General features: G+C 38.8%; 4 protein-coding genes across 7 annotated transcripts; 2 read left to right on the forward strand and 2 right to left on the reverse strand.

Moving 5' to 3' along the window:
- The first annotated feature begins 8213 nt into the window (after positions 1–8213).
- LOC103965557 (cell division protein FtsY homolog, chloroplastic) lies at positions 8214–12625 on the forward strand. 2 transcript variants are annotated; one of them, XM_009378623.3, is made up of 12 exons: positions 8214–8552; positions 8646–8750; positions 8975–9045; positions 9130–9188; positions 9462–9499; positions 9608–9728; positions 9860–9928; positions 10025–10107; positions 11420–11488; positions 11745–11807; positions 11945–12065; positions 12199–12625. In XM_009378623.3, the coding sequence occupies exons 1-11, from the start codon at positions 8247–8249 to the stop codon at positions 12056–12058; spliced, it is 1098 nt and encodes a 365-aa protein (XP_009376898.2). In that variant the 5' UTR covers positions 8214–8246; the 3' UTR covers positions 12059–12065; positions 12199–12625. The 2 variants fall into 2 exon arrangements, with proteins under 2 accessions (XP_009376898.2, XP_009376897.2); XM_009378622.3 differs by having other exon boundaries at positions 8215–8552; positions 11945–12069.
- Positions 12556–13410, reverse strand: LOC103965580 (the record flags this gene model as incomplete). Its single annotated transcript, XM_009378657.3, has 3 exons — positions 12556–12802; positions 12892–13038; positions 13111–13410. Coding segments are annotated over 3 exons (591 nt in total), but the record flags the coding sequence as incomplete, so codon positions are not given.
- A 244-nt stretch (positions 13411–13654) lies between these two features.
- Positions 13655–15982, reverse strand: LOC103965559 (acyl-coenzyme A thioesterase 13). Its single transcript, XM_009378626.2, has 3 exons — positions 15642–15982; positions 14871–15017; positions 13655–13996 (listed from the first exon to the last, which is right to left on the reverse strand). Exons 1-3 carry the CDS (start codon positions 15888–15890, stop codon positions 13853–13855), a joined length of 540 nt encoding a protein of 179 aa, XP_009376901.2. The 5' UTR covers positions 15891–15982; the 3' UTR covers positions 13655–13852.
- A 2658-nt stretch (positions 15983–18640) lies between these two features.
- Positions 18641–22995, forward strand: LOC103965560 (elicitor-responsive protein 3). Of its 3 annotated transcripts, XR_007253203.1 has the most exons (6): positions 18641–18847; positions 19603–19674; positions 19802–19928; positions 20079–20202; positions 20298–20412; positions 22879–22995. XR_007253203.1 is itself a non-coding variant. In XM_009378627.3 (5 exons), exons 1-5 carry the CDS (start codon positions 18781–18783, stop codon positions 20310–20312), a joined length of 405 nt encoding a protein of 134 aa, XP_009376902.1. In that variant the 5' UTR covers positions 18642–18780; the 3' UTR covers positions 20313–20529. The 3 variants fall into 3 exon arrangements, 2 of the variants coding, with proteins under 2 accessions (XP_009376902.1, XP_009376903.1); XM_009378627.3 differs by lacking the exon at positions 22879–22995 and having other exon boundaries at positions 18642–18847; positions 20298–20529; XM_009378628.3 differs by lacking the exon at positions 22879–22995 and having other exon boundaries at positions 18644–18847; positions 19606–19674; positions 20298–20529.
- The last annotated feature ends 362 nt before the right edge of the window (positions 22996–23357 follow it).

The raw sequence follows: 23357 nt of genomic DNA on the forward strand, positions 1-23357 counted from the left end.
TTTGCTTTTAATATTTATTTTCTCATATACAAGAGACATATGAGATAACATTTTTTTTTTCTTTCTTAAATGTGCTTATGATTGCCCGGTAGAAAAAACATATTTTTATTATATTTTTTAATGTTATATTATTCTTTTTTCTAAGTCTTTATATTCATCCTTATTTCTCTTTTTCTCTTTATAATATATATATATATATATATATTATTATTATATATATATATTTATAGGCATTTACTTAAGCAGATGCTTGAATATTGATTAATTTGATTGCTTGATTAAACTTGGTTGACACACCTCGAGACGGAATGTCTACTAGGATCTCAAATCGAGCTGTGTTGGCCAACACCTGGAAGGTGACGAAACCATAAAGTGTGATAGTGTATAAAATGTGAATAAATTTGAACCTAAAAGTGTCTAAATACCAAAGTGCGCTACGAGTGGGAGCGAACCCCTTTCACACGCGATGTCAGAGCATAAGTAAAGTACAGTAGTGTGGGTAAGAATCATACCCTTAAAAGTAGCCACCAATACTAAGATTAGCCATATATCCTCGTCAATACAAGTTCAGCAGTTAAAACTTGAAGGGGTACAAAACAGAAAGTGTGAGTAAGCAGTAAAACCAAGCTTCCCAAAACTATTACCTTTCTAACATTAATAGCCCCTCATTGTAATTCCCTTATCGTTTTCTATAAGACAGTACTACACACACCTATATATATATATATATATATATATCTATATATCCACCCATGCTCAAAAATGGCCAAACCCATGGGTATGCCGTGTCCATAGACTCTACAATACATTAACAAGTAGGCCAAATGAACTTAATCAATATAAAATGATACATCAGCCGGAATCACCTAACGTGACCCGTACGACTGTACTCATATCTCATCAATCAATGCTAGCATATAAGTCGGGAGTCACCTTTAGTGACCTGTACGACTTATCCATATCTTATCAATCATCCTTGCTCACGAGTCGGAACCACCTCTAGTAGTCTATACGGCAGGACTAGGTGTAAATAAGTACGCTCAAGTGCTACAATCAAGTGAAGACTGGGCGAATAATCGCGGGTCACCTACGAGTCGGAACCACCTATAATGATTTATATGACAGGCCTGTGCACCTACCTTGAGTCCAAGGTGAGCTTAAGGTGCGGAAGGTGAACATCACGTGAAGGACTGTGCCCTGGCAATGAGCGGGATCACTAACACCGGGGTGCAAGTATCCATATCTCATCAATCAATACTAGCATGCAAGTTGGGAGTCACCTATAGTGACATGTATGACTTAATCTATAGCTCATCAAACTTCCCTACACACGAGTCAGAACCATCTCTAGTGGTCTGTACGACAGGACTGAGTGTAAATAAGTACGCTCAAGTGCTACGATCACGTGAAGACTGGGCGACTAATCGCGGGTCACTTACGAGTCGGAACCACCTATAGTGGTTTGTACGACAAGCCTGTGCACCTACCTTGAGTCCAAGGTGAGCGTAAGGTGCTAGAGGTGAACATCACGTGAATGACTGTGCCCTAGCCACGGGCGGGAACACTAACATCGGGGTGCAAGTTTATGAGCTTTCAATGCATCTCAATATAACATATACAACTCATGGCAACCAGTACGACAGTATCGGAGTTGCCTAACACATAAATGTAGTCATGTTATAACTCCATCGATTCAACTAATACCATAAACTCACCTGAACTTACCTGGGTGTCCTGCGTTTACCTTTGCACTTGAAAGCATTCCCAATAATCATGTGCAAGTAATATACATATGGATATACCATGATGCAATCTAATACTCAACCATGTCGTAACATTTTCAATTATATACAATACGGTGTGAAATGTACAATCAATAATGCCCTACTCCCGAACTACTTATTTTTAGGGATAATTATCCATGACAGCCCAATTAACACTAATTTAACTAACTAATTCACAAAACTAAAGCTTGCCTTTACCAATTTCCTTCGCATTACTTAATTTCCCAAATAAGACTTTTGTCTCAAATATATTATGGCTGCATCTAACTTCTTGTTAGACTGCCTACGTACCCTAAACAGGGATCAAGCCATTCGTAGTTCATATTAGTACTTCAAGCATTCACAATAATTATATGAAGGTAATATACCTAATCAATTTAAAAGTGTCGATTGAACTATCAATAATATGTATGATAAAAGGAAAAGATCCACTCACCTAGAGTCCACGCTTTCATTCCTAGCGCATGCATTGAGGCGTCCTGAATGATTGGCGCCTGTGACCAATTATCGAATCACATCTCAGAACTCTTATCAATAGAATATGTAATTCACGTAAAACACATCCTCAAGGACATTCTAAAATAGTTCGAGACCCATTGACCACAAGTCAACCGTCGATCAAAGATCAACGGTAGGGTCTACACCCTGTATAACTCGACCCGGAAGATCCGCATATCAGATTTCCAATCCACAACTCCCAAAGATCCACAATATGCTTCTAGAATAACATATTAAAATTTCATTACGATCCAATGGTCGGATCTTCGCCAATTGCCCAAAACAAGTGGCCACGAACATTTATTTTACTAACTTACAAATCCAATTCGGGAAGGTCCGTACGTCGGATTCCAAATCCATAAATTCCTATGATCTTTAAATATTACATATTATAATCTATCCAATTTTGGTAACGATCCAACGGTCGGATCGTCGAGTCACATTTTTATCAAGTAACGTATCGCAACGAATTTAGGTTCCAACTATCACCCTACATCATTCAAATATCAAAACTGAATTCAAGACATTTGACATAGCCTAAAAATAGCATTGGCAGCCCACTGGCCACGCGCCGTCGTACACGCCACCGTGGGTGGTGGTCGGCCACCCCGACTTGCCGGAAAATCCAACTATTTCCAAAAATTCTCAAACTTCACATAAATGAATATTTCAGTGAGTGGAGCAACTTTCATACCTGCCACGAAGTCCAAAAGTGGACGGAAGATGGTCAATTTTGCCCACAAAGCCGGCGGGTGCCTAAAACTTCCCGGTGTCGATTCGTCTTCTACAGTGGTCCAACTGGGTCAAGGTTGGTTGGGTTTTGCTCCAGGGATGATGGGCTACAAAGTCCAAGTGGTGGCATTGGCCATTGCTTTGCCGATTTGCCGAAAATTTGAAAAGAGTGGCCGGAGCACTGTTGATTTTCGTCGACTTTCGTGGCCTCCAACCGCCATATACTATGGTTAATCAAGGTGGTTCTTGGGTGAGTTCTGTAGAGGGGAATGAGAGCTTTAAGATGGTGGTGGTGGCGTCGAAAAACGCCATCGGAGTTGGCCGGAATCGGCCTTGGAAAATGGGTGGTCACATAGGGTAGGCATGGGTGCACGGGAAGCTTTCCCATTTTTTTTTTCCTTTCTCTTCTGATTAGGTCTCACCCTCTCCCTCTAATTCTAATTGGTTCCTTGGCCTTATACTTGATTGGTCTTTCCTATTTGTGCCTAAAATTTGATTGACCACTTTCCCACAAGGTGGGAATTCAAATAATTTATAACTAAACTTTAAATAACCATTTTCAAACATCCATAACTATACCGTTATAATCCAGACTCGCAAACGGCTTTCGCCTATGCGTTTACACCAACGAGTACTACGAGAATATGTTAAAAGAATAAGTCATACGTCTTTCCAGACGATGGTCAACATAAGTCAAAACTTTGCCTCTAGGGCATTTTCGTAAATTCACGCTTTTAAAATAAAATAAAAACGTAAAATTTGGAACGGGTTGTCATATGGTCATGTGAGTTATACTTGTTTATAATTTGTGCACTTTTGAATGACAATGAATATTTGTTTTTCAAAGTATTATAATATATTCATATATATAATATATAATATATAGTATGAAAATTAAGTCTTGTGAGGCTTCGCCTTACGTCTCAAGGCTTTCGACTAGGAGGGATATCCATCAAATGCCTTGCTCACGCCTTCGCCTTTTAAAACATTGATTTTTTTTTTCTTTCTTTTGGCTATTCATTTTTATTAGGGCTTTAGAAGTCATTTTACAAAAGGTCAAATGTGTCATTAAATTTTTCATCAAAATGTAGGGGAGAAAATAAGATTGTAGGGTGGGTATAACAACTCTCAAACTTATTATGTACAATATGCTTGTAATTGACCATTCTGGGTCACTAAAAATTCCTAACCCCTGAACATTAATTATGTACAATAGGCTTATAATTTTATTACTTCAATTTTTTACCATATTTAATTACCAAATATTATATCTAAACAAATCAATTAGCAATTCAACTCTTAAACCGGTAGGTTGTCCCCTCCTTGCCCATTGCTTTTGGCAACTCCAGGACAGCATGGCTCCCTCTTTTTAATTCTTCTTTGAATCAAATGAATCATGTAATTAAGTAATTACCTAACTTAGACAAAAAAAGAAGAAGAAAGGAATCCTTAACCCTAACTTTGCAATTGTCTATGGACAAAACACCATGAATAAGCTGATATCATTTTTGTTTGTTTGTTTATATGTTGTTTATTGGGGTGAGATTGTTTCTTATTAAAGGATTTAGATTTTTATATGATTTTTTGTTATTATACTCTCTCCTTATAGTTATTTAAGATTGACCCTCCTTGAAATAATTTATGGCTTTGGTTTAATTGTTAAACACAAATGAACACTACTTGGCTATTAAAGGTTTTGAAGAGAGTCATTCTTAGAACACTTTGTAGCCGACTCACAAAACTCTCTGTTTTTTATTAGATCCCTTCATATTATATGTCATTATGTAAAGATTATCTTTGCAAACAAAATCAATTTAAACTTAGATCACTTAGTCATCACTATAATAAATCGATAGATGCTACTTAATACTTTTACCGATTCCAACAATATGTTTATATGTTCTTATTTAGAATTACAAGTAAACGACCTTATTTTATTTTATTTTATTTTGTTTTGAGAAATTTCATTTGAACCCATATAACCATACTTTAGACCAACTTAAACTTAGATGCGAATTGTCACATCCCGGCCCTGGGGGGACCACTTCCCAGGCCCGCTCCACCAGTGTAGCATGATATTGTCCGCTTTGGGCTTACCATTCCCTCACGGTTTTGTTTTTAGGAACTCACGAGCAACTTCCCAGTAGGTCACCCATCATGGGATTGCTCTAGCCCCCTTCTCGCTTAACTTCGGAGTTCCGATAGAACCCGAAGCTAGGCGAGAAGGGGGCTAGAGCAATCCCATGATGGGTGACCCACTGGGAAATTGCTCGTGAGTTCCTAAAAACAAAACCGTGAGGGAATGGTAAGCCCAAAGCGGACAATATCATACTACGGTGGTGGAGTGGGCCCTGGAAGTGGTCCCCCCCGGCGGGGATGTGACAATTAGTATCAGAGCCTAACCCTGGTCGCGTGTGTGCCGACGAGGACGTCAGGCCCTTAAGGGGGGTGGATTGTAACATCCTACATTGCTTAGGGGAGTGATCCTTATATGTATATTCCCATCCTTACCTAGCAAGAGGCCTTTTGGGAGTTCACTAGCTTCGGGTTCTGTAGAAACTCCAAAGTTAAGCGAGAAGGGGACTAGAGTAATCCCATGATGGGTGACCCACTGGGAAGTTGCTCGTGAGTTCCTAAAAACAAAATCGTAAGGGAATGGTAAGCCCAAAGCGGACAATATCCTGCTACGGTGGTGGAGCGGGCCCGGGAAGTGATCCGCCCTGAGCCGGGATGTGACATTTGGTATCAAAGCCTAACCCTGGCCATGGTTCGCCGACGAGGATGTCGGGCCCCTAAGGGGGTGGATTGTGACATCCCACATCGCCTAGGGGAGTGATCCTTATATGTATATTCCCATCCCTACCTAGCACGAGGCCTTTTGGGAGCTCACTGGCTTCGGATTCCGTAGGAACTCTGAAGTTAAGCGAGAAGGAGGCTTGAGCAATCCCATGATGGGTGGCCTATTGGGAAGTTGCTCGTGAGTTCCCAAAAACAAAACCGTGAGGGAATGGTAAGCCCAAAGCGGACAATATTATGCTACGGTGGTGGAGCGGGCTCGGGAAGTGGTCCCGCTTGGGCTGGGATGTGACAATTTGGTATCAAAGCCTAACCTTGGTCGCGTGTGTGCCGACGAGGACATCGGGCCCCTAAGGGGGGTGAATTGTGACATCCCACATCGCCCAGGGGAATGATCCTTATATGTATATTCCTATCCTTACCTAATGCGATGATCATCATGGGTGTGTCTTTAAATGATGATCATTGCATTAGCTTTCTGAGCTTTGTCAACATGTTTGTCGTCGATAGGTGTCTCGATGGTGGCTCTAATGCCATTTGCAGTAAGATGGAGTTTCACATCTTGAACCCACTTTAAGTAGTTTCTTCCATATACTTCCAGAGCGATGAAATCAAGCTTGTTTAAGTTCGACATGTCCCAAAAAAGAAGGGTACAACAAAAACGTAATTAGTCATATGGTGATCCATTGACATATGTCGTAGAACATTCGGGTTCTATAGACATGTATTGGTTTAATTTATGCATGAAAGCTACAGGTTTCATGTGGTAAGTTTTGAATGAAAAGTTCAGTTTTCAAAGGCACTAAATATGAAACTACAGGTTCAACTTAGTTTTATGAACGATTAGTTCATAAAGGATAGGTACCTGCAAGAAACACAGAATGCAATATCCTGATTTAAGTATAGTGGATTTAAGTTGATTCAGGAACTCAAGTGTGAAAGCTTCGTGACTACGAAAGTATGACAACGGTTCAAAGTATAAAAATAAATTATTGAATTGTTAATGTCGAAAAGTGATATCAAGTTAATAATTTTGGATTCATTATCAGATTAATGGACTGCATGTCACTTTTAATTAATTCAATAGATCACGACCAAATGGGGTTGATCGTGGAAACAAAATAATATGGGAGAAGGGCCTTGCAGGTTCAGTTGCAGGCCTCAAGTCGAGCGAGTTTGGGGAGACCAGCAGCCAAGTCTGCTGGCATTGTGACAAAATTGGGCATAGGTACAGGCCCAGTGAAAGCTGGCCTTTGGGTTGGTCTCGGGAAGCCCAGTCGAAGTTGGGTTTCGGGTTGGGGCTAGGGGCAGGTCAAGCCAGCAACAAAAACTGTGGGCAATAGGGCTGAACATTGTGGCGAACCCCAATAGCCAAGGATGCTAGAGTTGGGCCATGGACTCAGGACAACGAGCTAAGAAAAGGTTGTAGGCTTTCTTAGGTAGGCTAGGGGACTTCAACCTTTATAAAGCTTATCAGGCTAAAGGCTTAGGGTTTGGGTTAGCATAGTAAAGCCCAAAGGGCTGCTACCGTGAGGTCCAAGGTGTCAAAATGACACCGTTCCATAACGTGCTTCACGCGGCTGAGCTTCAGGCCAGAGGTGGTGGTTCGACGGTTGTGTCGCACAATTGCCAATTTTTTTTTTTTTTGGCTTCTCTAAGGTTTGAAAAACCCTAACATGCTTCTAATTTATTTATATGCTTTGACTCACAATTCCACATAGCAATTTAATTGCATAATGCATGAAACATATATATATATATATATATATATATATTGACAAATATATGAAACATATACAATATATATATCAGAAGGAAAATATAAACATAGGGGGTTCATGCATCATGAAGAATGTTTTTATGCTTCAATGTCTTTTCAAATATTTTCCTTTGTTTTAAGCGTACCTGATTGGCAGAAAATAAATAAAAGCCTTTGAATTTTGTAGAAGATAGTCTCATCCTACGATCCGTCAATTCCTTAGCTTCTGGCAAGAGCACGTTGATAACGTGTTGTACGCTTATTTAACTGAGCTATTCTAAGGGAATAGAGAGAGGGAGGCCGGCAATAGTGAGAGAGAAGAGTGATTTAATTGTGAGGTGTATGTTGAATCACCTCGTTGTGCCTTTATTTATAGTAGTAGGACAGGTAAAATTCTTACCTTTTTAGAATTACAACTCCTAATAGGAATATAAGAGATATACCTAAATTAACTAGGATTTATACAATCACATTCTTATTCTAAACATGACTGTAATATATATATATATATATATATATATATATATATGTGACTTTTATATAATTTTATGTATTAAAATTAGTTCCTTCCGGCCTAATACGACGACGTTTCCAAAGGCGCCAACACAGAATACCCACTGCAAACTTTACCACATTATCCGATATCCGAAAAACAATCCAGTCTCAGCTCAACAGCAATGGCGTCGCGCTTGCCTTCCTCTCTCCCTCATCGTCTCTCAGTCCTCTCCAAAACTTCACCGCCACAGCACCACTACCTCCTGCTAGCCCCTTCCCGGCCCGACCATTCCCGGTTCAAATGCCGGGCGGGGGAGACCGGGTTCTTCACCCGGCTCGGAAGGCTTATCAAGGAGAAGGCCAAGAGCGACGTGGATAAGCTCTTCTCGGGATTCTCAAAGACTCGCGATAATCTCGCTGTCGTCGACGAGCTTTTGCTCTACTGGAACCTCGCCGACACTGATCGAGTCCTCGACGAACTCGAAGAGGTTTTCTATCTATCCCTGTTTGTTTCTTGAGAAAATATTTTACCATCAATTTTCAGGGAAAATGTAACTTAAGTCTGTTGTTTTCGGTTTCAGGCTCTGCTGGTATCCGATTTCGGGCCGAAAATCACGATTAAGATTGTGGAGAGCCTGAGGGAGGATATAGCTGCTGGGAAGCTTAAATCTGGAAGCGAAATTAAGGTAAATCCTAACAGTTGACAAGAACTTTAACATTGCCTTTTAGCATTTGAATGTTATTTGTATGATTTGTCTTGCTTTTATTTCTCCGAAAAGTAATTGAATTTGCCCCATTATATAAGATTTAGGTATGTAAATTTGTCTGAGGAATCGATTGCAGTGTTTTTAAGTTAATTGGTATGCACGTGAAATGTAATAATGTGGTATCGCAATCGGGATGTTTGTAGGATGCGTTGAAGAAAAGTGTGCTGGACTTGTTAACTATTAAAGGCAAAACTGAACTTCAACTCGGATACAGGTCACGAGCTTTTTCGAGTTTTAGAGATTCTGTTGATTTTTAAGATGTTGTCTTCAATTTTGGAGTTCATGTTTTGTAATGCAGGAAGCCGGCTGTGGTTATTATTGTTGGCGTTAATGGAGGTGGGAAGACAACATCTCTTGGTAAGAATAGAACTTAGTTTGTATCATGTGGTGTGCTGAGGTTTTAACAGACATTTTGATATCCAACCGGTTTAATCTAATGGCATGCATTTTTGGGGAAAAGTTACTGGACATGAGAGCCGACCTTAAGTTGAGAAAGCTTTAATACGAACACAGTAGTGACATATCCACTACATAAATCCTGCTTGCAGTCTGTTTTCTTATTGTATTGTGGTTTAAGTGGTTAAGGGCCCATTAAGATTGATAATGATCTGATCACCTATCCTCATGCAGGAAAACTCGCTTATAGATTGAAGAATGGAGGGGCAAAGGTGAGAAGTTTTCATCTGTTAATTGTCCTGGCTGCAGTGAATTGGTTTTGTCTTTTGCGAGTAAAACATGTTGTGGTCTAAATCCCTTTGCGTTTTTTAATTGGCCAGGTATTAATGGCAGCAGGGGATACCTTTCGAGCAGCTGCCGGTGACCAACTGGAGATATGGGCCGAGAGGACTGGGTGTGAGATTGTTGTGGCTGAAAAAGAGAAGGCCAAAGCAGCATCAGGTAGGTAGACAACTTTGATTGGACAGAGAGATGAGCTTATAATTTCTTTTCCTTTCTAGAATTTTTGTCTGTGGAATTCATTTAACGTGGTATAACTACTGACATACAGTCTTTAAGTGCTTTCTGAATAGTTATTTCTCAGGCTGTGAAGACAGGGAAAGAACAAGGTTATGATGTTGTCTTATGTGACACCTCCGGACGTAAGTTTGTCGGAGAACCTTTCATACTCCTCTTGAACTGTTTACGTAATTTTGTGAGCTTAGCTGATTCTCTGCGCTTAATGTATAAAATTTCAGGTCTGCACACTAATTACAGCTTGATGGAAGAGTTGATTGCATGTAAGAAAGCTGTGACGAAAGTCATGCCTGGCGCTCCTAATGTAAGCTCGGCTGTTGGACACTTTTATCATATTTTTATTATCAAATTCGAAAATCTAGGCATGTGATACTTCCAGTGTATTAAAAGCGTGAGGCGTGGACGAGGCGTCTGAGGGATAGCCCAGACTAGGCATGAGGCGAAGCCTCACAGGACCTAAATTTTTTTAATATATACCCTGAGCGTACACATATATTATATTAAAAAAAAATTATTAATCAATAATCACCCTGAGCACACACATTATTATACATATATGTACACATATATATACATATATTATGTTATATATATATATATATATATTTTTTTTTTTAAATAGAGTATGAAAAGCACAATGAGCACACATATATCAATGCACACAACACACACATCCATTATATAAAAAAATAAAAATCAGAAAAAAAAGACAGAGAGACGATAGTGCAAGGAAGAGGTATGAGCCAGTTAAAACCCTACCCAAAATTTGGGTTTGGGAGTAGTAAAAAAAATAAAAAAATAAAAAAAAAAAAACCAGCCAAACAGAGTCGCCTGAAAGACTTGAGGCGCGCCTTCACCGCCTAGGCGGCTCCGGCGACGCCTTCCACCCACTCCCTCAAAACAGAGGTCGCAACCCTCACACCCAGTCTTAGAGGCCGCCTAGGCGTGCCCTGAGGTGAGCCTTTTAAAACATTGGACTTCCCATTGAACAGAATATTTCTGAATAGACTATGTTCTTTGATAGTGTATCATGTATCGAGAAATAGCTCTTGCAAGATGTTGCATTTAGGTCCTTGGAACCAATACGGTCCATGAATGAGATTTACGGTGAATGGAAAAATCAAGTTTAGTAAAGTGATAGCTGAGGGAAATTTTAGATATATTTTTTCCAGAAACCTTCTATTGGATTAAACCAAGGAACACCTTTCAACTACTTTCTCATGCTCTCAAGCCTTCCAGCTAGTGTTCGTTTCAGATGTTTAACTGTATCTTTATGATAATCATAGCTTTCACAGAGAGTAATAAGTTGCAACTCATGACACATGCTACAGGTTTCATTGCTGTATTCACCTGTATGTCTTTCCTTTTTTATGCCATATTTCAAATAACTTCTTTATGCTGTACCTGGCACCTGGGCCTTTCAGTTGTTTGATATGTGAATCAATCTATTCACGCCTTCCATTACCATACTCATCCGTTTTGTCTGGTGTATTCTTTGATTTGTATGTACCCATTTTATTTGTTTAGATATCTAGTAACTTCTCCAAATTCATACAATCTGTCTAGTGTACCATGTTTCTAAATGTACCTATCAATATTTCTTTTAATACATGCAGGAGATCCTACTAGTTCTGGATGGGACCACGGGTTTAAACATGCTTCCACAAGCAAGAGAATTCAATGAAGTAATGTTCTTATCCTTGATCTTCTGGATTAAGATGGTTGGCTATTCCTCGCATGATCTTGTTTGTCTCACCTCTCAAGAATGTTTTGAGTTTGTTCCTTTTGGGTTCATGTTTAGGTGCAGCATGTTATATTCCAATTTTGTCAGTTAGAGTAGAACTTGGATATTTGATTGAATGTCTTGCCCTTAATTTGTACTCTAATTCTTTGTGCCACTTCATTTGTGTTTTGATTGTTTGCCTTGTAAATATTTGACAGATTGTTGGTATAACTGGTTTGATTTTGACAAAACTTGACGGTTCTGCTAGAGGAGGTTGTGTGGTATGTTCAAATCTTCTGTCCCGTATAGTTTTCGATCTGTTATTGAATTGAGATATTGATGTAGCTTCTGTTGTTTCAAGACTTAGTTCTCAAGTTTTTTTAGCCTTCACTAATCATAAGATTGCGTCTTATTTTAGGTCAGCGTGGTGAATGAGCTCGGCATCCCTGTAAAGTTTGTGGGTGTTGGTGAAGGCGTAGAAGACCTTCAACCGTTTGATGCTGAGGCCTTTGTCAATGCCATATTTTCATAGTCCGAATGTAGGTGAGTGTGCCAGTCTCATATGTCAAGTGACTGTGACTATACTCTTGTGATCTCAGATGTTATTATTATTTTTTTCAATGCAAGTAGATGTTAGTGATTTTTATCTGATGTTTTTCTCTCACTGTATAGAACTCCCGAATCCCAATATATATGGGTGCTGGAGGTCGGTGTTTATCCCTGTATTGAGCCAATAACAGCAACCATTTAATCCGATCGGGGAAAAACGGGGCTAGGATGAGACTTCCAAGTTGAAACTCACACGTTTGGTTTTGAGATGATCATTACTGCACATGAAGTGCTGCCACTTTCCGCTATATTGGTGATGTAGGATGAAAGGTAAGGCTTAGAGTTGATGCAAAGTTGTGAAGCCTTAGGCTGCTGGGCGGTTGTATCTTCTCATCCACTCGAATGTATTTTCTCTTCCCATGTTTTGTCAGTGTATATTATTTTGGTGCAACTCTGTGATATCACCTTGAGTCATATTCGAATTTGAAGACGTCGTGGATCTTATTTCAGAGTAACTCTGTATAATACTAAGCCATAAACATTGATAAGATGATCATGTGTTACAAAATTTTAATCTCTGAATTCATAATTTTGCAACCCGCGTGTGATACAAGGTCGCACGAGCAGTGTAAGCCAACTGTTGAGTTTCCTTGAGTTTGAAATCAACTGCTATCACGCTCAGAAATCTTCCACTCTTCACGACAGATCCTTCACCTATCAGCTCCGCCTGTATCGTAATGTCAATGTTCTTTTCAGATGAAATACTGGTCAATCCGATAAAAGGAAACGACTGGGGATTATGGTGGACTAACTCACATTCTTTGGTGCAGCAGAGAGGTGGGAGATGCTCAGTTCCCCTAGGAAAATCTTCTTATCCTCGGCCACTATCATTCTTGCACAAGCTATCGATACTGTCTCGGCTACAGCAGCAATAGCTCCCCCGTGAAATCCTCCGCGGATATTCTGCACATTCATGGCAAAATGAAAAACAAAAGTTGAAACAAAGAAGGGAGAGAATAAGCAGCGAAATATTACAGCAACAGCAGGTTTTACGGAGACAAGGCAGGTGACGCGGCCTTTTCGGATGTGCAAAGGCTTGAGGATGCAGTGAATCAAGGCAGAGTGGTAGTCTTTTGTATTGCAACGATCCGGGATAGGGTCAGAAATCCCGACTCTATGAAGAAAACACACAACTTGGTTCAAGTTATGGCTGTGGAAGAGAAAGCAGTGGAAGGTTTTGCCATCTTTGTGTTCATGTTGCGTCGAAACGCCAAACCCATCAATAAATGCATCCCCCTCTCTAGTTTCAGTGGATCTAACTGCACGTGATTGCGGTTAGCTGTCTTGTTTCTTTGCAGAGTATGTCAAGATAAATTTTGGGCAGGACCGAATCCGAAAAAAATAAAACCCAATTTGAAAAATCGAACCAAATCGATTGAAACCGAACCCAACCCTATGTTTTGCTTTCCTCTTAAAACACACTTCTTTGGGTCTCCTTTCCTTCTAATTATAGAACAGTACCAATTGCTCAACAATCAAAATATGGTTGCTAGGCATGAAATCAAAGACACTACAGATATGAATAGAACTTTCATATCCCCGTTGCACGCTATCGTATGTATACACGTAGATATAATTGATCTTATAGTTACTGCATAGTGATCTATATCGGAATAACTATGCAGATGGCAGCAAATTGACAAGATGTGCTATAGAAATGTGTCCAAGAGGTACGAATTTGGGTAAACACATAGAGAGAGAGAATTAATACGCGAAATCATAATTTTGCAACAGGCGTGTGGTAGAAGGTAGCACGAGCAGTGTAAACCAAACGCCCAGTTTTCTTGAGTTTCCATTCAAGAGCTATCACGCTGAGGTTTCTTCCACTCCGCACAACAGATGCGTCAACTATCACCTCTTCCTGTAAAAGTCCCATTGGTAAGTAAAAATCAAAACAGAGAGAAACGAACAGCATGAACAACGCAAATTATAAACAAGATTCAAGAGTGTAAACTTCAGTTTACTGAATTGCCAATACTGGAAAACGTGGATATTTCTCTTATGATGTCTCGGTTAGCTGACTGCACCTTAACCGATGTCCAATGACAAATTGAATACCTAATTAAATTTTCAATATCTTCATCAGAATCTGGAAGCATTGCGTGCAAATAGGGCAGTTATTCTTGGAACCTATACCTAAACAGAGTTCGTGGGGTTCAAAACCACCATCAGCCTGAGTCAATCAAGTATCAGACTGCCAAAATTATGTTGTTTAAGGTTCGGAAACTTAGCACTGTCTGTATATCCCACTTTTTGGCCCATTTCAGTTGGTATCACATTCTGTGATAAGGCAATTCCACATTGGCATCTTCAGAAAATGGATTCAAAGTTCAGCAAGCAACTTCTTTTTTTCTTTTTTTTTTTTAATTTTATTAGTAAGAGATTCTATAAACAAAAAGAAGAAACGACTCAAGAACCCCGGAAGTTTAAGTTCTCAGCATCAAGACGCACAAAAGGCAGACCTTTGACATTCAAGGAATTGCACACAAAAGGTACAAATCCATCATCACAATTTACAAATTTAAAGTGACATCAAAATCCTAATTCCTTCCTTTAGTCATTCTATACCAATACCATTACCATTTGAAATGCCTCAGACGACCTTTCGATTTCCAATGAAGACAGCTAAACAATCATAGTAAAGCTTTGAATTCATTTCATTTCTATTTTGGCATGTGCATCAAACTTTATATATCTACATTTAAAGGAACAAATGTACATTCCAAGGGCCTTACATTCTTTGTTGCACTAGAGAGGTAAGATATGCTTAGTTCCCCCAGAAAAAGCTCCTTATCCTTAGCCACAAGAGTTCTTGCACAAGCCATGGACACAGCCTCAGCAACAGCAGCAATAGCTCCTCCATGAAATCCGGAAAAGGAATTCTGCAGATTCATGAACAAAACATCTATACATTTGTTAGGTAACTTAGGTTTCAAAGACGATGAACGAAAACATACGAAAATTAACCCGACGTTTAGTGGAATCTTCTTTTCTCCCAAATACAAGAACAATTGAAGCACCAAATACAAGAACAATTGAAACAGACATCAAATTGAAATAGAAGTACACATTAGTGAGCAAAATGGCAGAATTCGATGACGATGTTAATAGCTCTGAAATGGGGTCTAACAAAGCATCTTACTTTGCTTTGTATAAGATCAAAGTCCCAATCATACAAGCTAATAGAATGGGCCTCCATCAATATTAATTTTGAACTGGTTATACAAGTAACCATTAAATCAAGCAATTTTCTCTTCCTTCCCTAAATTTTCTCAGCAAGCAAGCAAGAACACAGCTCAATTTAGTCAAACCCAGATAGAAAAACACAATGAAAACCCAATTCAAATCAAACACATCCCGAAAGGGTCCAATCCTATTCCTCCAATTTCCCCACTTCGGGTATAAATAACCCATACCTAGAATTTTCTCAGCAACCAAACAGAACCACTGAAAATTACAAATTGAAGCAAAAAAAAGAGACAAATAAAGAGGGGAAGATAGATTACAGTGACAGCAGGCTTCACAGATACGACGCAGGTGACACGGCCTGGGGAAATGTGAAGGGGCTTGAGGAGGTCACGAATGACGTCGGAGTAGGTGTCCTTCTTAGCATCGAACTCATCTGGGACAGGGTCCGAGATTCCAACAAGTCGGAGAAATTTCAGAACTCTGATTGCATCTTCCCGAGGAATGTCGTCTGCAATTTTTGCTTCGGAAGCGAAGCTCTCAGTGATTGCAATGGAGGGTTTCGCCATCTTTGTATTCCTTCTGAATAGCTACGCTCCTCTTCCTCCTGTCTGTTTGAACGATTGAACCAACTGCATGTTACCAACTGTTACTCTTTCGTTATACGCAAGTGGTATTTGTATTTATCTTCATCTGTAAATCGGATCGAAAAATACGATTTTGAATTATATTAGTAATAATACATTATGAGGTTTAGTCCATTCCTTCACTTTTTTAATTTAGCTCAAGTTTTAGTTAATTTCTTAAAATTTTAAATTCAGTCAGATTACACCCTAAGATTTAGATGTGTGTCATAAGTGTCACATGGCTAAAAAAATTAGTAAAAATAAAAAACGTTTTAATTCAAACTTTTCTTTGCATAATTTTGTTAAAAAGAAAAAAAAAAAAACAATGGTCCAATTTATGTCATGTACGTTGTGGCCTATAAATTAACTAAGGAAGAGAGAGGTGTGGCAGCAGAGCGAAAGAGAAATAGAAAATAGGATTGAGGAATTCTGTGTGTTATTCTTCAGATCTTGTGCCTTTATTTATAGTAATACGGACGAGAGAAGTTTGCTCTCCAAGTAAAACAAAGTATAATAGGAAAGATCTTCTAGATCCCAAAGGATTCCTAATTTATATCTATTTAGGATTTATTCAAAAAGAATTTTACTCTATTTTCTATAGTGGTTCCAATATAGTAACTCGAATATCCTTAAAGCTCAAAAGCGGCTTCCCTTAAAGTTAAATCATTGGACAACATGATATGGGCAGTGCCATGCCTCACAATCAGGTTGGATAACCCTGAAAAGGGTTGTCAGGAAGGTAATTAGGTATGAAGTTAGCACATAGAACTAGACCGCTAACTACCCGCAAAATATACCTAAGCATGAGTTAATTGGATTAGTTGCATGTATAAACTTTTGTCAACTAACTCGAATTCAAGAATAGTAATGATATCCAAACACCAACTTAAATCTGGGGACATAAGAAATTGTTCACAAAGTAAACCAAATGTACTAGGGGTTCGACCAACGTGGCCTTCCATGTCAAAATTTCGCTTTTCCAAATGTGTTTGGTAGAGCAAACTTAGTCTCATGATTGACTAGGGAAATGTACATAACCAATGATCTTTTCTGTCAAAACGGAAGTAGATACTGTAGGGTTGAGGTTCTGAATATTGTCCCTTATTCTTGAAGTTTTAGGTTATAAGTACCAAGGAATCATGTTCTGGGTGTGATGTCACCCCTTGGCAGGTCCTAATTCTACCATATACTAAAAACAAACTTGATCGTGAGTGTGAGAGAAAGATAGACCTAGATGTGGTTTCGTGAGGTTCTAGCCGAAGCTGGAGGAGTCTGTTCAACCTCTGCCGAAGCAAAGCATACCTTTCGGTGCAATTATGCCAAAGCAGAGCTTGCATGTCGGTGTATCCCTCCCGAAGCAGGGTACCACCATTCAGTAGTCTTCAGTCGAAGCTGAGTCTATATCGTTCGATATCTCCTAGCCGAATCGCTGGGGTACCATTTTCTCACAGGTGTGGTAGTAATCAAATCCAATAATTTTCCAAACTTTTGCTCTCTTCACTGCTGCTGAAGGAGCAAGTTAAAGACATAGAAAGACGAGAAAATTTTTCTCTAGTCAAAATTCGATCGGATATAAACTTCAAAATTACCTATTCATGGACATAAAAGTTTCAATCATGTCTTGCTTCAGGTAAGAGATCATCTTTTCATGATTGGAATGGACCATATGAGTGAGTCAAAGAGCCATGGAATCCTCTTTAGTGAGGTACTTCCATTTATAATGTTTCAGGCATAAATCTTTGAATAAAGAGCATGGTGGAGGCTTATTCAACTCTTCCGTGCCATAGTTGGCTTCAATGGTTTCGCAGTTTTTCGTAGTCAAGTGGAGTGTCAAATATTATATCCACATAAAATAGTTTTTGTTTGAAATGTCCAAATCAGCGAAATCAAACTTGTTACGGTTCGACATTTTGTTGAATGTAGGGAACAAAATTGTGATTGGTGCTATGGAAAATAAAATCATCATAAGCATCCAAATTAGAACATTTAGGTTCTACAACATGTTTTGGTTTAAACAGTTTAATCATGGAGAACTTCGAATCTCAACATGAATGGTGCCTGTTAAGAAACTTCAAGTTTGTATGACATTTTTCTGAACTTCGGGTTTGAAATTATGAATTTTAGGTTCAAACACAATATATACAAGACAATATATAAAGAAATTGAAGACAAATATAATAAAAATGGGTAGCTTCGGGACCCTTTTTGTGAAATTTTAGGAAACGACCTTAAAAAGTATGAAGCTTTAAGTTCAAACATAAATTATTATTTTAATCAGCTGAGATGTGGACCAGCAAGAAAGAAGTTGGGCTTATAGAATCTAGGCCCAAACACTAGGTAAGAAAGAAAAAGTGAAAATCAATTCCCATTATATGTAGCAGTTTTTCATGGGGCCCAAAGGAATTAAAAAAAAAAAAAAAAAACTGACCATACCGAGTTTAAAATTAAAGAGGGCGGTCACGGTGGGAAGAAAACAGCAACTCTTCTAGTATTTTTTTTCTCAATTATCATGGAAGAATATAATAATAATAATTATTATTATTTTTTATTGATATATAGTGTTTTATTAACAGATAGTATAGATAAAGATTTAGAATTTGGAATGAGAATGAAGAGTGGCAGTCAACCTCTAGTCAAACGGGGGTATGGGAAGTTGGTACGAAACGTCAATAAATAAAGGTTTCGTCATGCATTGGAGGAGTCAGAAATGCAAGTACAATTGTCACATGAAACTTGAAAACTGCACCATTCCTTCACAACTTTAACACCCTCACTGCTTCACTCTCTTTTCATCCAACAAATTCCAAACCCCAAACAAACCAACCAAAGAAAGATGCCTCTCGGAACCCTTGAAGTCCTTCTTGTTGAAGCCAAAGGCCTCAAGAACAAAGATTTTCTCTGTAACTCACTCACTCTCTCTCTCTCTCATGTTTGAATCTTTGATTTAATCATCTGAAATGATTTTTGGTGCACATGGTTTGGTTCTTAAATTTATGCTTCTCACCATCTGCAGATCTGAATTGTTTGGTTCTTCTATCAGCTGGATGCTGTTAATTTCAAGGCTTTATGAGCTTTCTTTTTTGTTGTTCATGTATGCATTTGTGTATGCATGTCTGCAAAATTAGTTTAATATTCGATTGAATACCCCAAACAAAAAATCATCAATTTTTTAAAATCCCTTTTCACTGATTCTTGGTAATATCAAGTGATGCAGAAAAGATCTGATTTTATTTCTGGTGTTTGTTTTCTCCCCACTAGCATGATCTTTATGTCTAATCCATTTTTTGTATTTTGCTTATATGTTGGTAGATGCGTTTCATTTTCCTGTAATCGGCAACAGACGAACATACATTTCCCAAAACAAAAGAGAATAAAGATACCTTAATGACAAGCACACACCTTTTTCAATATTACCATTGTTTTTGTTTGATTAATTCAATCCGATGGCCAGAACGAGGAAAAGGGGTGAACAAAAGGAGAAAAATGTTGCGCATAAATCATTTTCTTAACGGTATTTTAAGCAATTTTTCGTCTATATATATGATATGTTATTTTGATTTCTGATTTGAACACGCCGCTCGGTTAAATTTGTTTGCATTTGATTTCTGAATAGTGCTAATTAATGTATGTATGTCATGGGTTGAATAATATGTAGCAGTTAATAAGATGGATCCCTATGTTATTTTCACTGTGAAGACCCAAGAGAAGAAAAGCACTGTGGCTAAAGGTATACAGTTGTAGCTACCCCTTGTGTGTGTGTGTGTGTGTGTGTGTGTGTATTGTTTGTGCACATTCCGATCGGATCCATCTGGTGTTGTCTCCGATTAACTGTGATTTAAAAATCGTACATGCAGGGAAAGGATCTGACCCCGAATGGAATGAAAGTTTTTTGTTCACAGTTACGGATGATGTTTCTGAGCTTCGTTTGAAAATAATGGACAAAGATACCTTTACCAAGGATGACTTTGTTGGCGAAGCAATGTGAGTACTCAATAATTTGTCATCTTTTTTCATTTCCATCTTTATAAGGTCACTCAAAAGTTATTTGCAGCCTGTTATAGTGTTCTATCTCTGGTAAAGCTATCTAAAACGTGTATAGTTCGATGTCTAATTTATCCATGGCCAATGCAGCGTTCCTTTGGAGCCATTGTTCGCTGATGGAAGGCTTCCTCCGACTGCATACAATGTTGTCAACAAGGACCAGGAATATCGCGGGGAGATCATAATTGGACTTACTTTCACTCCTGAGCCTCAGGTATTACTGTTTATAGCTTACCAAACGTAACCAGAACTTCCGTTTTTGACTAGATTCGAGTTAGTGTGTGGTGAATCGACTATTTGTTTTTACAGAGAAGTAGCTTCTAGAAGATATGCTGAGGAGAGCTATGGTGGATGGAAAGAATTATCTTTCTAGGAATGACCCTGTGATTTAAAATGCAATGTATGATGCTCATTTAGCTGCTAGGTATTGAAATAAAGAGCATTAATCATGTTGAGGTTCCCTTTTGGTGTACTTTTGCGTTTAGACTGATATTTATGTGCTTCAACTTATTTGGCGGAATCGAATATTCAGTTAATTTTACTCAGCGTCCCTTGATTTCATATTGGAAATGTTATTGGAACTCCAAACTCATGCTTGCTTTCATACGAGGGATGTTCTTGGCACTTTAAAATTCAAATGTGTGCACGCAGCGCACACGTGAAGGGTATTGAAACCTTTTGCAGTGTTAGTAACATTTCATATTATCGTAATCAAGATTTGAGAGGTCCCCTATTAGAACCGTCATTAGCCAAACTCATCATTCAATTATTCAAAGTCATTGTTTCTCAAACCTACCATTTTTTTTCTTTGCATCTCGAATTTGCATCTCTGTATTGAAAATGCTCTAAACCAACGAGAGTCAGACAATGCCAACCATGCAATATACACATATGGCTATGTTCATTACCTTGCGTTTTTAAAAAATCAATAAGCTACAAAAGGAAAGACGTCAAAGAACCATGAACTTGACAATGGACACACGCATACTTGTCCACAATGCACTTGCAAACTAGCTAAGGTTTCGTGATGGGACTGATTAGTGACGAATTAGAGGTGTATTCAATTAAAGATCAAATTTTGAGTTTGATGACATTTTTCGCTAGAAAAACTTTAGCGGCTGAATTTCTTAATGGGAAGTGTTATTGGCACTCCAAAAATCTCATTTTACACTCCTCACAAGTGTATTTTTCTTGCTAAATATCGAAAGTTTGAAGTGTAGAATGAGAAATTTGGAGTGCCAATAACAATTCCCTTCTTAATTTGTCAGCCATATTTTTGAGTTATACATGTTATCTTTTGAGAATGTTATATCCACCGGGCATTCATTTTTTTTTCTTTTTTCTTGAAAGTTAACATTAATTCATTGATAAAAGATGAGTAACAGATCAGTACAGTGGGCTGGCCCGAAAATCTAGGCAGTACAATCAGAGAGAGTAAAACATCCATGAGAATGTCGGGAGGCTCTTTGAAAGATATTCACATGGGTCAGTTAAGGCAAAATGGGCAAGACGGTGAGCAGCTTCATTATGTTGGCGGCGTGTATGTGTAATAAAAGCTCTAGTAATAACATATATCATAGCATATGAATCCTCGACAATGTGCCCAATGAGGGACAAATTCAGAGGACCCTTTTGTAAGGCAAAGATGATCTGGAAAGAATTGCTCTTAATAATAATGTTATGTAAGCCCCATTGAACCGCCAACAAAAGCCCTTCTCTAACCGCAAAGGCTTCGATTAGGAAAGGCGAGGAAACATGCTCGAAAGTCTTTGTAGACGCAGCAACAAAATTACCGTGCTCATCACGGACCACAACACCAACTCCACCAGATTTAAGTGACTCACTCCAAGCACCATCGACATTTACTTTGAGGAATCCCAGTGGAGGTTTAGTCCAAGCAGAGGCAAGAGCCTGGGCCCGACAGTAGCTTCCACCTTGAGAGCTTTTTGAAAGTCGAGCCACCAGCTTGTGGCTCTGGCCAAGAGAGCATCAGGTTTCTCAACCGTGCCCTTCCATAGCATATCGTTTCTTGCCACCCACATCGCCCAAACCATTAAGCACAATTCGAAATTTTGATGATTGAGAGAGGAAGCTAGGGATGTGCCCCCAATAAAAAACAAAGAGGACATGTGAATCAGAATGGGGTTTGCCAATGGAAGTGGAGAGCTAATAACATGAGGCAAAACAACAATCTCGCAAAAGATGGAGGAGGGATTCCACATGGTTGTTGCAGAGCACACACATTAGATCCGTATGCATATGGCGTATGTCAAGGGTAGATTTGGTGGGGATGATGTCTTGACAAAACCGCTAAGCACCTTTGACTTTGGGAGGGACCCTGGCTGACCATATTCTTTTCCAGAGAGTGGATGATGTGGAAGGGACGTAAGAGGAGGCTCTATTGTTGGGGTTTTATAGCCGTCACCACACTACCTAATAAGCACTCTTGACCGAAAAATGACCTTTCGTATCATAGTGCCAAATGAGTTTGTCTGACAGATTTTGAAAGCTGAGGGGGTTAGAAATGATCGCTTCCATTTCAATGTCGGTGAACAGAGACTTGAGGAAAGGAAGGTTGCATTGGTGAGATTGATGACAGATAAGTTGGTCCATAAAAATGACGCAGTAGCCTGTGGGTTTAAGTGAGAAAATTTTGAATTGAGAAGAGGAAGGTAACCATCATGCTTCCCAAATTTTGGTATTGCAACCCAAACCAATTAACCAGTGGGAATCCCCTTCAATAATGGGCCTACCAACACAAATACTTTTCCAAACAAAAGATGCATTGTATCAAACATGACCTGAAGGAATTTGCTAGTAGGATAATACTTTGCCTTAAGGGTTTGAGCCACCAAAGAGTGGGGTTCGTAGATGCTCATTTAGCTGCTAGGTATTGAAATAAAGAGCATTAATCATGTTGAGGTTCCCTTTTGGTGTACTTTTGCGTTTAGACTGATATTTATGTGCTTCAACTTATTTGGCGGAATCGAATATTCAGTTAATTTTACTCAGCATCCCTTGATTTCATATTGGAAATGTTATTGGAACTCCAAACTCATGCTTGCTTTCATACGAGGGATGTTCTTGGCACTTTAAAATTCAAATGTGTGCACGCAGCGCACACGTGAAGGGTATTGAAACCTTTTGCAGTGTTAGTAACATTTCATATTATCGTAATCAAGATTTGAGAGGTCCCCTATTAGAACCGTCATTAGCCAAACTCATCATTCAATTATTCAAAGTCATTGTTTCTCAAACCTACCATTTTTTTCTTTGCATCTCGAATTTGCATCTCTCTATTGAAAATGCTCTAAACCAATGAGAGTTAGACAATGCCAACCATGCAATATAAACATACGGCTTTGTTCA

Source organism: the organism of the source record quoted next, unplaced genomic scaffold, assembly GCF_019419815.1.
Source record: "Pyrus x bretschneideri cultivar Hongxiangsu unplaced genomic scaffold, Pyrus_bretschneideri_v1 Contig102, whole genome shotgun sequence".
NCBI classification, from domain to species: domain Eukaryota; kingdom Viridiplantae; phylum Streptophyta; class Magnoliopsida; order Rosales; family Rosaceae; genus Pyrus; species Pyrus x bretschneideri.